This window comes from Lepidochelys kempii, chromosome 1 (assembly GCF_965140265.1).
Source record: "Lepidochelys kempii isolate rLepKem1 chromosome 1, rLepKem1.hap2, whole genome shotgun sequence".
NCBI classification, from domain to species: domain Eukaryota; kingdom Metazoa; phylum Chordata; order Testudines; family Cheloniidae; genus Lepidochelys; species Lepidochelys kempii.
Window position 1 is genome coordinate 118374757 of NC_133256.1, and position 17285 is coordinate 118392041.

The 17285-nt window shown below is 46.3% G+C and overlaps 1 protein-coding gene across 8 annotated transcripts in view; it reads left to right on the top strand.

Annotated features, from left to right (window-relative positions):
* Window positions 1-6381: 6381 nt before the first annotated feature.
* TSGA10 (testis specific 10) overlaps window positions 6382-17285 on the top strand; it is a 203583-nt gene continuing 192679 nt past the window's right edge. For 7 of the 8 annotated variants that reach the window (XR_012159883.1, XM_073352435.1, XM_073352444.1 and 4 more), the window contains exons 1-3: window positions 6382-6633; window positions 11930-12049; window positions 16816-17031. Coding sequence is in view for 7 of the 8 variants with exons in the window: in XM_073352435.1 (XP_073208536.1) it covers window positions 6577-6633; window positions 11930-12049; window positions 16816-17031 (393 nt within the window). In the remaining variant the exon portion in view is untranslated. The remainder of the gene's footprint in view (window positions 6634-11929; window positions 12050-16815; window positions 17032-17285) is intronic. The other variant, XM_073352472.1, reaches the window with a different exon arrangement.

Consider the following 17285-nt stretch of genomic DNA (forward strand, 5'->3'; position numbering starts at 1 on the left):
ACTGAGGGCTCCAAGGACAAGAGATGTAAAGAGGTGACAGCTGAGCCCAGGCTGAGAGCCAGCTGACTCTGGGGGGGCGGGGGAGGGATAGCTCAGTGGTTTGAGCATTGGCCTGCTAAACCCAGGGTTGTGAGTTCAATCCTTGAGGGGGCCATTTAGGGATCTGGGGCAAAAATTGGGGATTGGTCCTGCTTTGAGCAGGGGTTGGACTAGATGACCTCCTGAGGTCCCTTCCAACCCTGATATTCTATTATTCTATTCTATGATTCTATGACTACGGGTGGTGAAGGATCCAGGCATGATGCTCTGTGCCTGATACAGTACACTGCCTTGAGAGAGAGACAGGTTTTGTGCTAGTCCTTGGAGAGGGGGCATCGGTTGAGATGGATCCTGAGCACTAGATGGAGGAATGGCAACAGCAGCAGGCCATCCAATGCCAGCAGCAGATATTGCAGCCTTGGATGGCCCAGTAGCAGGCCCAGTCAGCACAGCAGCAGTTGCTGAAAGAGATTGTGACCTACCAGCAAGAACTCTAGAGAGACTTTTTGCCACAGTTAAAAACCCCAGCCCCTGCACAGGGAGGCCTGGTAGGGCCCAATACACCAGGAGGAACTCTCACTTGTGCCAGAAGTTAACTAAGATTGGCCCCAACAGTGTTCTGGATGCATTCTTCATCACCTTTGAGAGGGCAGCATTGGCATCTCAGTGACCTCTGGAGCATCAGGTGTTAGTTTTAGCTCCCTACCTAATGAGACAGGCACAGTTGGCCTGCTGTAACCTTGGCTCAGAACAGGCTAGAGACTACAATTGGGTGAAGATTGCTATTTTGGAATATCTGGATATTACCAAAGAGACACATTGACAGAACTTTAGGACAGAGACCTACCACAAGGGGGCATGCTTGGAGGTGCAAGGTTTAAAAGAGCGTTGCTGGCAATGGCTTCACCTCCAGGAGCGTTCCAGGACTCAAGTTGCAGAGTTGGTCCTCATAGAGCATCTCATGCTCATACTTTCAGAGAGGGGCTGGGAGTGGGTTCTCTGGCATTGCCCTGAGTTGTTGTCAGACACAAAGCAACTGATAGATAATTTTCTCGTAGTCAAAAGGTCCGTGGAGATGGGAAACACGTAGCCTCCGTCCACTTGCCAACTAGGTCTACCAACAGCAGATTCCCCCAGCAGACATGGCACCCCAGAAGACCTACCCGCATGAGGAGAGAGAGAGAGACCATGGCAAGACACATGGGTGAGCTCAGATGAAGTATTACCCAGATAACTGCCCAGTGACACAAACAACTGGGCTGGAGTCCTTGAGCTCAGACAAAGGTCTCCCTCATAGTCTAAATAAGTCCCCTGTCAAAAGGGAGCCTGCAGACATAAGCTTGGTAATCTGCTATTCCTGTGGGCAGGGGCATGCACAAGGGGGGGGGGGCAAGCAGGGGCACATGTCCCCCCAATAATTGGCAGGAGCACAGAGTTCCTCTGGCCCTGGGCAACAGCTGATAGCTCCTCTGGGTCTGGGACCATGGCGGGGCACAGAACGTGTCTCTCCAAAAGCAGTCACATTTTTATTCCTGCGCACACCCCTGCCTGTGGGCAACAGAGGCACATGAGGAAAGAGTGCTCATTGATGGAGTGCAACTACACAGAGGGTTGTATGGCAAAGAGAGGGTCCATAGGCGTACTCCTCTCAAGCTCTACCTCCTCACCTGCCAAGTGTAAGAAGTGACTTATTTAGTGTATCAGGAAGAAGGAAGTCTTGTAAAATCAATGATAGAGAAAGTCCATGTGTTTAACTCCTGACCTCCATCCCGGACCAGAAGACACATATGCTACCTCCTGAGGTTGGTGGGATATTATCATTGGCTCACCCCCAGCTTTGCATCTATCACAGCACCCTGGACTGATTTGCTACAGGGAAAAGACACCAAAAAGCCTGTTGAGACAATGTGATGAATACGGACATATCTGACACTGGCCTGACAGCAGTGCTCTCCCAGGACTTTTTCTGCTCTTTGCCTTCAGTTGTTCCCCAGGGAGAAAGCATATTCTGTTATTGAGAAAGAAGCTCTGGCAATAAAGTGGACTGTGGACACCCTCATGTATTACCTGCTTGGTAGTCCTTACTCCCTAGTTACAGACAGTGCCCTTACAGTGGCTACACTCTTTAAAGGACTCTAGCCCCAGGATTATGTGCTGGTATCTAGCACTCCAGCCTTATAGCCAGCTTCCAGATGCAGCACTGAGACAGGAAGGAGCATGCAAATGCTGATTTTTTTTTTCCCCCTGAAACATTGGGACTGGGTTGATGCTTGAACAAGAAACTTTTCTGGTCTTGAGAGGGACTGGAGGTGGAGGGGCAGAGGGAGGGTAGAATGCAATGGGACATGCCCCCATCCCACTGACAGTTAGCCTTATGAGCATCCCTGCACTCAGTGCAAATTAGGCACACGTGCAGAGCATGCCCTGCTTGGAGAAGGGGAGCTTAAAAAGTTGAAGGTGGCCCAAGAGGAGAGGCTGCTAGTGAACCCAGTAGCCAGGGGAGTCCAGCCTAAGCCAGAGACTAGACTTCCCTCCGCCACTTCTTCAAGGCAGACAGACGTGCAGTGCTCGTCCCCCGGCACGAACCCAGCCCCGGCCCGGACCTGCCAGGGGAGGGGCACCTATCCTGCGGTCCCAGTCCTGGAGCTGCCACAGTGGGGAGAGGCGCCTCTCCACCCCCAGCCCAGGTGCTGCTGTGGGAAGAGAGAAGTGGAGGGTAGTCCTCTCTCCCCGCCATAGCCCTGGAGCAGCCTCCTACAACCCAAACCCTTCATCCCCGGCCCCACCCCAGAGCCCTTACCCCCAGCCGGAGCCCTCAAACCTCTGCACCCCAACCCTCTGCCCCTGCCCTGAGCTCCCTCCCAGACTCCGAACCCTTTGGCCCCACCCCCACCACATGAATATTGTTATGTGCACCAATATGAAGGTGATGTATCACACATCACCTCCATATTGATGCACATAACAAAATTCATTCCACACATGGGTGGGAAAAATTAAAGGGAACACTGCCTGCAGGGCAGCCGAGTTCAAAACAGTGAGCAGAGCGGTCACGGCAGGCATTATGGGATACTGGGGGGCCAGTTATCTTGACATAACGAACACTGATGCTTTGTCACTTTAACTTTTCCGCAAAAAGCTTTTTGCGTCTCGTCAAGGTGATTTTACTTTGTCAGCGAAACAGCAACGTTTTGCTGCCAAATGTAGCTTTGTAGGATGTAAACTTGCAGTGTTTTGTCAGCAAAAGCCGCCTTTTGCTGACAAAACTATGTTGTATAGACAAGGCCTTAGTCTTCACAGGGAGGCTTCTTTGGTACACTTGTCCAGGAGCCTCATCTTCCTCCCTAGCCTCCCTCTTCTGAACTGAGTTGCTCCCTTTTAAGTTTCCTCTTCAGTTGGAGCATGCTCTGGAGGCTGGAAGGGCAGAGCTATTTGGGCCCAGTATTGTCGTTGAACACCTTCAGGCCTAATGTGGGGATTGTGCATCCCGTCATACTCCCCAAAATAGGAACATGCTTTAAGACATTTGATTTGTCGTGGATGGGAAGAGAGAACTTTTAACAATGATAAAAATTACTCCAAAGATTGCCAAATAATAGATCTTGAAATCGAAAGTGTATTCGATTATGGTTATTTGACTCAGCTATTGAACATTATTTTGTTTTTATTTGTTATTTGGTAGACTAATTAGAATATTTTTATGTCATATTCATTTGTTCAGGCTGGATCAAGTCCTGAATTATATCATCAAATCTCATTCCACATCTGTCATTTCTAAACCATCAGTTTCTTTAACATAAGTCACACAGTGTAATGCATTATCAGAATAGGAATCCGTGTGAGTTTCTGCACTATTTCTAATACTATTTTCTGTTTCTTCAAACTTAATTTTTTCTGTATTTTGAAATAAGTGAGTCCTGTCTCCTAACTGGATTTCTTCAGTGTTTTTTCGCAAATAATCTTCTGCAACATTCCCCGCTTTTGGTTCTTTCTGTAAGACGAATACTGGAGTATTGGATTTACTGAAGCAGAAGCCCATTGTGCAATTACAATGCAAATCATACAAAGATGCAAGAAAGTCTCTTGAAGCTCAAAGAATTGGGTCAGTTAGGATGCTTTTCTTCAGCTTAATTGTTGTAACATTTCCTATGCAAAATAGTAGAAAAAATATTTAGAGCTGACACCCAGCTACCACAAGAAAGATTCCCTCTTGCTGGAGGCCAGTGCTACCAAGGTGACTCACAGTCCTGGGCATCTTGAGAAAGTATTACAGTCCCTCTGATCCTGCTACAAATATGGGAGAGGAGAACGTGGGGTTGACAGGCTCCTCACCCCTAAATCCCTCACTTCTCTTACTGCCCACCCTTATGTCCTCATTCCCATCTCAATTTATCCCCTCCACATTGCAGTCCCATCCCCTTCTCCTATTCCCCCCAACTCCTCTGCCCCCTAATCCCTTCCCCTTTACTCTCCTAATGCCAATGCTCCCATGCATTCTCTCTCACATACACACCCTCCACTGCTCTGATCTCCCTGCCCCATTCCTTATCTCTGCACCAAAAGTTGTAAGAATCTGCTTATAAGACACATAATGTATTATTTTTCAGAAAAAGAAAAGGAGTACCTGTGGCACCTTAGAGACTAACAAATTTATTTGAGCATAAGCTTTCATGAGCTACAGCTCACTTCATTCCACTGAATTCATCCGATGAAGTGAGCTGTAGCTCAGGAAAGCTTATGCTCAAATAAATTGGTTAGTCTCTAAGGTGCCACAAGTCCTCCTTTTCTTTTTGCGAATACAGACTAACATGGCTGCTACTCTGAAACCTATTTTTCAGAAAAGAGTTACAACCCCTTCTAACTGAGCTGAACAATCAGCAGAGCACATTTTCCAAAAGTAAAAAACAAACAAACAAACAAACAAATAACTCATCAAAGGCAGATAATAGCAACGTGCCTAGAGATCATTCTCAGATTTCTAGCATGGGGATAGCTCACGTTCAAGGACCACATGATGTCCCCTTGAGCTATTAAATTACTAACACAAGCTGACTGCAGATATAAGAACAGAGGAATGGCCATGGTGGGTCAGACCAAGGGTCCATCTAGCCCAGTATCCTGTATTCCAACAGTGGCCAGTGCCAGTGGGTACCATGCCCTAGCTGAGATAAATGTCAAGAGACTGAGATCAATTGCGGGACAACCAGAGGCATAATCTGATCCCAGATGTGCATTAAGAAAACGCTGTAACGGTCTGTTGATTTTGTAACACGCTTTTGGGGTGAGGGCTGAATCTCAGGAGCCCCTTGCTCAAATGACCCCATATCTGAACCACTAACAATCCATTGACAGCAAATTTCAAGTAAAAAATATGAGCACGCCTGTGGATTTCACAGCATTTAGGAGTTGTCCTTAAAACAGAAAACGCGTCTCAGTCCGTGAGCGCGTGTCTACAGCCGCGCGGTTGCTGGGCTGGGCGCAGTGAAAAGGGGATTAATGCTGTGGTGTCAGAGTAGCAGCCGTGTTAGTCTGTATTCGCAAAAAGAAAAGGAGGACTTGTGGCACCTTAGAGACTAACCAATTTATTTGAGCATGAGCTTTCCTGAGCTACAGCTCACTTCATCGGATGCATGCTGTGGAAACTGCAGAAGACATTATATACACAGAGACCATGAAACAATACCTCCTGGTATTCTTTCATGGTCTCTGTGTATATAATGTCTTCTGCAGTTTCCACATGCATCCGATGAAGTGAGCTGTAGCTCAGGAAAGCTTATGCTCAAATAAATGTGTTAGTCTCTAAGGTGCCACAAGTCCTCCTTTTCTTTTTGCGAATGCTGTGGTGGAAACTGCCTCGCAATTCACTGCTGCCCCAAGCCGGCAGCTGCAATTGTGTGTGTGGCTTTCAGGTTGGGCTTTTGGCACATGATTTAACACTGCAGCCGGCTGCGCTCGCTCCGAGCTCGGTGGGTAGGTAAACCTGGCCGCCCCGGCCATTAACGGGCTGCAGCGAGCTCCCTGCCTCCGGAAAGGGGGGTTATCAATTGACGCCCGACAGCGCGGCTCCTAGGCTGCTCCGCGCTGCCCGGTGCGCGCGTGGAGACAGGTGAGGGAAGGTGGGCTGGGGGGCAGGAGGGCACGCGACGGGCACGCGCTTCACCACCCGCTGTGTGCGCGCGCGCGCGAGCGGCGGTTGGGGGGATGGAGGGGGGATGGAGCGCGCGGCTCCGGACGGGGCGGGAGAGGCGCGCAGGGGAGCGAGGGGGTTAATGCAGCAGGTAACGAGAGGGGCGCGGGAGGCTGGGAGGGGTGGCTGGGCGGAGCCCGGGGGCGGCGAGCTGTGGGTGGCCGGCCGGAGATACCTCCTCCCCGCGCGGCCCGGGTGGCTGCGGGGCGAGGCCGCCCTGCCCGGCAGGAGGAGCCGGAGTCTCTGATTAGGCTGCGGGGCTGGAGCGGGAGAAGCGGGCGCCGCGGCGGGTAAGTGCGAGGGGGCGGCGGCGGAGCCCGGCCAGAGCCGGGGGAGTCGCCGCCGCCGCCATGAGCGCCGGAAAGTCCCCGGGGCGCAGGAGGAGGAAAGCGGCGTGTGCCCCGCAGGTACAGACCCCCCAACCCCCGTCCGGGGCAGCTGGGGCGGGCGGGCGGGGGGCGGCCCTGTCTGGTGGGAGCCGGGGACCCCTCCTGCCCTGCCGGGGGAGGGGCGTGGGGGCGTAAGGCCTGGGGTTGGGCTCGCGCAGCCTGCGCTGGGAAGACCCCCCCCCCCAGTAAGACCCGGCGCGAGGCGCGGGTTCCCCCACTGCGGGTGACACGAGAGCGGCCGGCGCCCCGGGGCGGTCGGAGCGCAGGGCGCTGAGCGTGGGCTGGGGACCCGTGCCGTGGGCTAGCCCCGCTATCACCATGGTGACGGCTTGACTCCGGCTGGCGGGCAGGGGGCATGGAGAGACGTTGGGCTTTGTTTGGCGTAAGGGCGATTAGTGCCCTTAGCTCCTGTGCAGCTTCCTTTATTTTTAGAAACGCCTAGTCTAGCTGTATGGCGTCTACAGCCCACTTCTGTGCAGATAGTGTAGTTTACTTAAAAAAAAAAAAGGAAAAAAGAAGCCATTATCAAATCTGCACCAGTCTTGCAGAATATCAGAATCTCCTGGCCCAGGCACAAAAGCTGCTTGCCCACCATTACGACTATCAGGATGGAAACACTTTATTTTATGTACCTGGTTAACTTCTTCCACCCACCTCCGCCACAAGCACCCGCCACTGCCCAGGCAAAGATAATTCTGAAAGGTTCTGCGTAAAGGTATTCGGATACATTTACTTTCTAAATACAGTAGGTAGCGGTTTCAGAGTAACAGCCGTGTTAGTCTGTATTTGCAAAAAGAAAAGGAGTACTTGTGGCACCTTAGAGACTAACCAATTTATTTGAGCATGAGCTTTCCTGAGCTACAGCTCACTTCATCGGATGCATGCCGTGGAAACTGCAGCAGACTTTATATACACAGAGAATATGAAACAATACCTCCTCCCACCCCACTGTCCTGCTGGTAATAGCTTATCTAAAGTGATCATCAGGTGGGCCATTTCCAGCACAAATCCAGGTTTTCTCACCCTCCAGCCCCCCACACAAATTCACTCTCCTGCTGGTGATAGCCCATCCAAAGTGACTATCCAAAGTGATAGCCCATCCAAAGTAGGTAGGGGGTTTCCCACAACCAACAAATCAGCAAGTTTCAGTGAGGGGCTATCAAAGCTTCACTTCTATTTTTTATTTAAGTCAAATAGATCTGATATACTAGACTTATAAAAAATACTAAAGGCATATATATTCTGGCTCTTTTATCTGTTAGTTTTCAAAGATACTTTTAAGTTTAAAACAAAAATGAGCAAGGCTAGTTTTCCTTTTTTTCAGAGCTGGATCCAGTGAATTTTCTGCTGATTTTCATAGGAACAGACTCTAACCCTCATGCAGTATTTTGCATTTAATATCTTTCATTGTAATCTGTGATAAAATACTATTATTTTACATTCAGTTAGCTGATTTTAATTTTTTTATGTGCCCATTACTAGGAGATAAGGTTGCATTTTGTCTTTGATCTACAGTATTTCCTTCGGTTTCCTTCCATAGCATGACCACTTTTTTTTTTTAACTGAACCAATTTGTCCCACCCATATTTCTGGCCCAATCCTGCTGCTTTGAAATCTCTGGGAAAACTCATATTAAATTTAATGAGAGCAGGATCAGACCCTTAATTAGAGTATTTATCCTATTTTTTCTTTCAGTTTGTCTAAAAACTGTTTGAACATTACTCCTGAAGGCATTCAACACCAAAAATTCTGTGCCAAAAAATTAAAAATTCTGTGCACAATATTTTAAAATTCTACAAGTTTTATTAATCAATAAATAAATGCAGAGGTTCCACCATGGCAGTGGGGAGCACAGGCCACTGGCTGCATGAAGGTGGGAGATCACCTTGCAGCCCCCTCACCCCCAGGACAGGGACTCAGCAGTGAGGCTGCACCCGACTCTAACACAGCACAAGGCTGGGCTTGCCCCAGAAACACCTTGGGGCCATGCCCCTCTGCACCAGGTGTGGGGCAGGCAGGCTCAACCAGGAAGGATCCAAGTGTGGAGGGGCTTAGTGTGGGGGATCCATGTGTGGGGTGAGAGGGTTCTGTGTGGGAAAATCTGGGTGCAGGCAGCTCATTGCAGGGGTCTAGGTGTGGGGGAATCTGGATGCACAGAGGTTCGTGGGGGTTCCAGGTGCAGGGGCAATGGGACTCGGCAGGGGCTTCCAGGTGAAGGTTGTTGGGGCTCAGCGGAGGGGTCTGGGAGTGAGGATCTCAGCCGGGCAGGGGGCTTGGTGGGGTGCAGGTCTGGGTGCAGCTCGTTGGCGGTCAGTGGCATGAAGGTCTGGATGTGGGGGCTCAGGGTGTTGCAGGGGTAGGGCATCAGGGTGGGGGTTTCAGTGCAGGGAGCTCAGTGGGGGTGGTCAGGGTGCAGGGGTGGGGTTCCAGAGGGAGGGGGTCAGGGTGCAGGGGTTGAGGTTCAGTGGGGTGGGGTTTGGGTATGGAGGACTAGGGGGGTTCTGGATGTACCAGGTGAGGCGTGGCAGGGGTGTCTGGGTATGGGAGGTCCAGCTGCACAGGGGTTGGGTGGATAGGGGAGCAGCTCCCCATACAGTGATCCATCCCCCCACAGCTGAGGAGTGATGGGGACAGGAAGCAGGGGAGGATACTGAGCTTCCTGCAGCTGGGGGAGGTTTCTGTGGGGTGGGTCTGACACAGCCCCAACCACTCCTTGCAGGGGAAGAGGCAGTCCCATCCTCTCCTGCCTCCAGCCCAGCCATGATTAGCAGCTGATCCCAGCTCAGGGTAGGAGCCACAGGCTGGGGTGTCCCCAGCCCTGCAGTGATTTACCTCTCTATTGGTTGCTCTGGGTGCCTGAAACATTGTACCTGTGCTGCTAGGAAGTGGTGTGTGACTGCTCTTGCAGCTTCCCTGTCAGAAAGTCATTTTTCTGCAGGGAAGCAAAAAAATCTGCAGAGGACATGAATTCCGTGCACGTGCCATATTCCCCCAGGGGTAGAACTTGTGGTCAGTTTTTGCCATCTCTTTATGACAATAACTTTCCTAATCATTTTCAGTATGATTCTGCAGAGATGATTATTCTACCAAGTTTGTTGTTTTATAAGATTATAATAATGTATCCACTACTGCCTCAAATTGTTCGTCATCTGTTTTGAGATTCTTGGATTTATTATTAATCATCAATTACTATTAATCTTGTTTTTTGTGGTAGTGCTTTAAGGCCAATTAAGAATGGGGCCCCACTGTGACTGTCTCTGCCCTGAAGAGTTTACAATCTAAATAGACAAGACAGTTTTGATTTTTTTTCAGGGCTAGATCCAGTGGCTGTTCCGGGACTACTCCAGCTGGTAGGAGCAGCTGCAGAAGCAGGGACCTTCGGATTTTTAGATAACTTTCTACAGTTGTTTTGACAGGACCTTCTCTGTCCTGTTTTAACTGGCTGTTTGTGCCAAACCTCTTTCTCACAGTCTCTTCAGGTCTACTCCTGTTACCTGTTTCTTCCCTGTCCGATCCCCCTCACCTCCATTCCCTTCCCTTTTCTTTCCATTTAGCTTACCCCTTCAGAAGGAACCCCTCTTAAAAACAATTGTAAAACTAATATGATGTCTTCTGCCATCACACTGTTCACTTTGCTTGTGTGTTATACCCTTTCCCCCATGGGGTGTCTCCAGCTGGTTTCTCTTTATTTTTTTGCTATCATATTTGACACAACTGATAGGAGCATTGTACTTCAGTTATGTAGGAGGGCCCAGTCCTGCAAACACTTATGCACATTGAAGTCAATGGGACTGCTCACATGTGTAAAGTTACACACTTACGGAAGTGTTTGCAGGATCAGGATATATATTTGATATACAACATAAGGGTATGCACATAATTGGAGTTTTACCTTTGTAATCAGTCTTCTGGTTTTACAGCAGGAATTTGTTTCTCTCCTATGAATTGTCAGTACAAGGTTCTATTTTGGGTCCACTGCTTTTTTCCCCCTTTAGTCTGATTCTTTTAAGTATCATTTATATGCAAACTATACTTAACTTAGTTTCTTTATTTTTTTAGGACAGCAACTAGCTGCTTTTTATTGCTTAATATGGACAAAATAAAAATGCTAACAAAACTTTTTTGCTTCCAAACTGAGTTATTTTATTTTCTGCATTAAGGGCCTGATCCAGTGCCTACTGAAGTCAGTGGAAATATTCCAGTTGACTTCAATGGGTGTTGGATCAAGCCCTGACTCCCATTTCTACAGTTTTGGGGTTTAATTCTGACTCTTATGTTTTACATATTAAGTCAATAATTAAAATGTATAGAATTTAATATTTGTAATTTTTTGTCTTTGTTACTAAATCATTGATGTATGATTTCAGTTATTTCTTGGCTTAACTGTTGTAATGGCTTTCTTGCCAGGTTTCCTACTTTTTCTTTTTGGTATACAGTCTGTTCAGAAATATGAAGCTTGTTTTCATTATGTTTATTATTATTCTATTACTGCTTTATTCGGGCCATTATACTGCCTAAACCTAACCTGTAGAATTAAGTTAAATGTAATGCTTTTTGTATATTTACACTAACTCATTTTTAAGATTTTGTTTATTCTTCTTATTGCAATTTACTCTAAGCTTCAGATTTGAGTCTTATTGCTTCTTTGCTACTAGTTTTCCACATCAAAATATCAGGCCTTTGTAGTGTGGGGCCCTGGTGGTATACATTTGTTTTCTTTTAAAAAAAAAAAATATTTTCCACTTTGTTGAATGTATTTTTGGGTTTTGTCTGTTGAGATTTTTTTTTTATATTTGTTTTTTGTTTGATATTTTGTTATACTTGTAAAAGATGGTAGATAATATTATTAATAATGAAATTGATGCCAATGTCAGACTCAGTTAAAACAAGATCCTCCCCACTCTTGCTTTTTAAACTTGTCAAAGGAACGGAAAATCTATATGCTTTACTGCTAACTCCCTCTCCCCTCATTCTCCCCAACCAGTGGAGGAAGAGACCAGTAATGAAATCTAGGTGTCTTGCATGGGATTGTAGAACAATTCCACTAAACTACCAGACTAACCTAAACCCTTTTGTTTGTTTTTAAAAATGAAATGGACAAAATTTATCTTTAGCTGCTCTGGTGCATTCATGAATAGTGTTATCTCAGGATGTTCTCTCAGTGTGCAGTGTTAGGTACCTTAAGGGGAAATATTGTTATGAAATATCTTCAGGAGTATGTCTTCTCCCATTTTCAAAGGTCACACTTCATGACTGCATGCAGAAATTCATTCCACAGAAGTACTATTTATGCTGTTTTCCATTCCTCCAAAAGGTAACAACAAGAGAAGACCATTTTGATATAAGGGATCCACCGTCTGACAGTGAGAAACCTTTTAAATTGGAAGGAAAGCCTAAGAACAAAGACAAAGTCATCCATAAACTGAATTTAAAGGTTGTTTTATTTTTCTACTTTTTGTTTTTTGCTTTGGTGACAGTTTGTAAGGAACAGGAATTCTGATATATTTATATAATGAAATGATAACTCAGCAATAACATCTGTTATTTAAATCAGTGTCACAGTCTGTAGAGCTGGCAAGCCTTTTCTTACCGAATAGAGTTGCAGAACCAAATCAGTTATGGCGTGATATCCTGACTATGTTGCATCATTTACATTATAGCATTTTGTCAGAATGTGATGACGTTATGTAAATGTGACTTAACATCCTTTAAATATTGATGGAATTTCACAAAACAAAAAACATCATAGTTCAGTTAGTGACTTGTGTATATTCATTTGAGGTCAACTACTGTCATTCCTTCATCTCTCTGTTGTTGGGAGAGAAGGGAATCTTCCCAGGACTAATGGCCAGATTAGGAGGAAATTATGGTTATCCACCCAAGACTTGTTCACAGTCCCAAATATCTAAATGTTTCAGCTGAAATCATTAGCAGTGAAGTAGTTACCAATGTTGCATTTAGATTGACATAATTTTTTTTTTTGTCTGTAGAGTTGCAGGCACTTCCCCAAATTTAATGCACAGAGTTAGTCATTAATTTATCATTACACATTTTCCAGTTAATATACTCTCCCACAAAAACTAAAGACATCCTAAACCATCCTCAGTGTTCAGCCCCTCTACTTAAGTGCCTACTCCTTTTCTTTTCTCGAATACAGACTAACACGGCTGCTACTCTGAAACCTTATTTATGAGGAAGCTCCAGCTCAGATGTAGGGTTGCCAACTTTCTAATCGCGCAAAAACGAACATCCTAGCCTGGCTCCTTCCCCGAAGCCGGCCCCCCACTCACTACATTTCCCCCTCCCTCGGAGGCTCGCTCCCCCCCCCACTTTCACTGGGTTGGGGCAGGGAGTTGGGGTGCGGGAGGGGTTGAGGACTCTAACTGGGGGTGTGGGCTCTAGGGTGAGGTCAGAAATGAGGAGTTCAGGGTGTGGGAGGGGGCTCTGGGCGGGGGCAGGGAGTTTGTGTGTGTGGAGGGGTATAGGCTCTGGGCTGGGGGTGTGAGCTCTGGGGTGGGGCCAGGAATGAGGGGTTTGGGGTACAGGAGGGGGCTCTAGGCTGGGGGGTGAGGCTGAGGGATTTGAAGTGTGGGAGGGGGCTGCAGGTTGAGGCAGGCAGTTGGGGTGCAGGAGGGGGTGTGGGCGCTGGACTGGGGGTGTGGGCTCTGGGGTGGGGCCAGGGATGAGGGGTTTGGGGTGCAGGAGGGGGCTCTGGGTTGAGGGGGGCTCAGGGCTGGGGCAGGAGGTTGGGGCTCGGGGTTGGGGTGCAGGCTTATCTCGGTCAGCAGTGCAGCAGGGCTAAGGCAGGCTCCCTGCCTATCCTGGCTGTGCTGTGCCCCAAAAGCGGCCAGGAGCAGGTCCGGCTCCCGGGCGGGGCGGGGGAGGCAGGAGGCTCCACATGGCTGCTCTCACCCACAGGCAGTGCCCCCCAGCTCCCATTGGTCATGGTTCCCAGCCAATGGCAGTGCGGAGCAGTGCTCAAGGCAGGGGCAGCACATTTTTAGTGCATTATAGTAGTCTGGTGGCTGATGGTAGCAAGGTCAGCACTGGAAAGGTTACTCTCTTCTAGCAGGCACAGGTGAAAGAACTATTTTTTTTAATTACAAGTGCTATTCTATCTTCCAGAAACAGCCCAGGTGCTAATATGATTCCAAGATTGCTAATTTGAATCATATGTAATTTGAATCACAAATGGTATTTTGAGAGCACAAAGGCTAAGCGTTCTCTTGCTGAGTTTAGGTCAATAACAATCACTGAGGTACTTAGGCTGACCAGTTAGCAAAAAAATCGGGACAGGAGGTGGGGGGTAATAGGTGCTTGTGTGAGAAGAAGACCCAAAAATCGGGACTGTCCCTATGAAATCAGGACATCTGGTCACCCTAGAAGTACTAGAAGAGTTGGGACCCCACAACCTGTTTTTGGAACCTGTGTCCTACCTGGCTGGGGAAGGCTAAAAGAGAAAACTTGATCCATTGCTGGTGGATATTGTCAAATGAGAGAGTGTAGAATGCCAGTGTCTCTTAGGAAAGCTGTTGCTTGGCTTTTTCTCAAGAAACCAGCATTTGATGTAGTAATCTGGCTCCTGTTTAGTATCTAATCTTCTGTCTGGTTAAAATTAGATAGAATGTTATAGTGAGACAACCTTCAGAATACCTAGATACCTCGAGTCTTCTTGACCTTTGTCAATTTAGATATGTACCCTGGTGCAAGACAGAAGCTGCCATGGTAGCAGTGGTGGTAGATTTCCTACTGATGGATAATCTGAGATCTCCATACTGATATTGTTAGGTCTACTGGCTGTTTTCCTATCCTGTTGATTATGGAGTAGTAGTCACTTATCTGCAGACTAACGGAAATGGACAAGCAGTTCCTCAGATGATACTATCTTTTCCTTATTGAGTGTTCTCTGATGGTTGTTAAGGGCAATAGCATGAGGTCATTTGGAGTTTCACAATTGGTTCCATCTTGTGTTCCTTTTTCTTCAATGTATATTTGAGCTGGGAGGACGTATGGGCAGCAGTAGTGATATGTTGATAATATCCAGCGTCATATTCTTGTTTCACTTGATCCAGCAGCCGGTGCTGTTGAACGAATTGGCGCATGGGAGGAAAGTTTGCTGAAGTGATGCTGGTCGGTTGGGAGAAGAAATCAGAAGATATTGTGTATATTATGTCTGTCCCTCATATTTAGCAAGTGTGCCTGCCATTTGTTTCTAGAGTTCATAATCTACAGGTGCTTTTGGACTCCTGGTTGCTGCTGAATGATCCTATAGTAACATTGCCCAGGAAAGTTTTTCTCCATCCTTCTGTGGCTAAGAGACTGCTACCGTTTTTGTGCCTTTGTCATCTCAAGATTGTTATAGTAACATGCTCTACATGAGGCTATACCTCAGTCAACCTGGAAAATGAATCTGGTGCAGAGTGCAGAATTTTGGTAGGAGCATGTAACGTGTGCTCTGTGATCTGTGCTATCTGCCTTTTGATTTTTGGGTAGAATTTAAGGTGTTACTTTTTATCTGAAAAACCCTAAATGGTTTGGATCCTGTGTACTTGAGAAACTGCCTCTTTCACCTTCTCACAGTTGCTCAGATTAGAATCCTGTTAATATAAAGGAGAGGGAGATGCCAGCAGGGTGTTCTCTGTTAGGGCCCTCAGCTTTGGAGAACACTTCTTTCCTTTGTGGGCCAAAACAGCCTGAATATGGTGACCTTTTGAGCATGCTTCAAGGCCTGTCTATTTAGCCTGGGTTTTGGGGATAGAGGAGATGATATAGGTTGTTTGTGTGGGGTAAAGGAAATTTTTTTACTGTGGTTAGTTATTTCAGGTATGAAGGCGAGCAGCTGTTGGCTTCACCTTTGTTATTTTTGTAATTTTAAATGTTGGTCATGTTAAAACTTGAAAGACATTTAAAAAAATAATGTATTCCCTCAACCAAGTGTGCAGATATCCCCCTTGCTGACATTACTTCGGTTTTGTCTGTTTTAAGACTCAACCACTTTACCTTTATCCATTCTCCAAATTCATAACTGCATTGGGTTATTCATTCCACTGCACCAACTGGATCAGTTGTGGGGGAAATCTGAAGCTGATTCTCATCAGTTGTTGCAACTCATATTTCCATATTAACTTTGTTAATATAGTATATGAGTTGAACAACAGGGGTGACAAAATTAGCCCCGGTAAAAATCCCAGTTTTGACAGAAGGAACAAACTTTTGTCCCAAACCACTCTTAGGGACTTCCCTGATAAAAATGATTCAAGGGCAGGTCTGTTGACTGCTGTTCATGACTGCAGATATACCAATAAAATGTTGTAGTAATTGGTGTTGTTTGCAGCTGACAGATCCAATAATATCAGCATGGACACTTAATCCTTATCAATTACTATGAAATCATTCACCAGTGCAGTTTTTATATCATATCAGGTCTAAAGCCTGATTGACTGAGATCTCTGAAATCTGAGGACTCGAGATTGCCTGGGTGTCTGCCACAACTTTCTTATGGACCTTCCCCAAAAGTGAGCGGGTCAGAGCAGGTTGATAGGTGACAAGATCATTGACATGTTATTGTTTCTTAAGCAGTTTTCTTAAGAACATCAGGTACCCTGTCCTCTTTCCCCTTTAGGGGGATATTAACAATCTTCACCAATAATGAACCTAGTACATCCCTGCTGGCTTTTTCCACACATGAAGTACATAGACCCCACATGTAGGTGGTGGAAAAGATACTTGCAAAGTCTTGGTGGGCAAGACTAATTGATATTCAGGCAGAGCTTGAGAGGCATTTCTTCTCCCAGTGCTATCAGAGAAATGCTACTGAGCAGCTCAGTTTGTGAGGGTGATCAAGGGAACACTGGGGGGTTACATATCACACTGGGAGACCAACAAATGGTGTACACATCACATGGAAAGGACAGCCAAAGAAGCTGTGGAGCTGCTGATCAAAGGAAAACAACTAGTATGGATAGCTTCATTTTAGGGTGGAAATTAGGAGCCTGTTTCTTCATTGCCTTTCACGTTGGGTAGTCATTTACATCTCTACAAAATGCTACTAGTGTAAATTAATGAAAATTTTGGGCTTGTCACTGTCTGTCTTTGCACTCAGTTTAGTGTAAATAAATATTTCTGCTGTGAAATGCCTCCAGTTTATATCTTTTAAGGTTAAGAAAAGTAAAATGTCTTTGTTCTTCCTGGTCCTAGTAGATTGACGATCTGAAGAAGAAAAACCATGATTTAGAGCAACATGTTACGGAACTGCTTGATAATAAGCAGGTGGTGGAGAGTCAGGTGGATAGTTTGACCAATAAGAATGAGTATCTGTGTAAAGAACTTGCTGTAGTTGACAAATTAGCTGAACAGCTGGAAAAAGAAAAAGAAATAGTCTTGGATACTGCTGATCAGGAGCTTGAGGAAGCAAAGGTATTAAAATGCTAAACAGAATACGTATATTATAGGGGGAGCCAGTAAGTTTTATAAAATTTAACCTTTTTGGATGAAACTTTATAGCCATGGTCTCTGTCTGAAGGTAAATTATTTTTGTTTATTTTTAAATTTAAAATCTTACTTATTTTAAAACTTAAAAATGAATAAAGGAAAGAGGGAGTAATGGGTAATGAAGATTGGAACATTCCAACCTGATAAGTCTTGAAAAGGGCTCCTAGTGTAATGGGTTA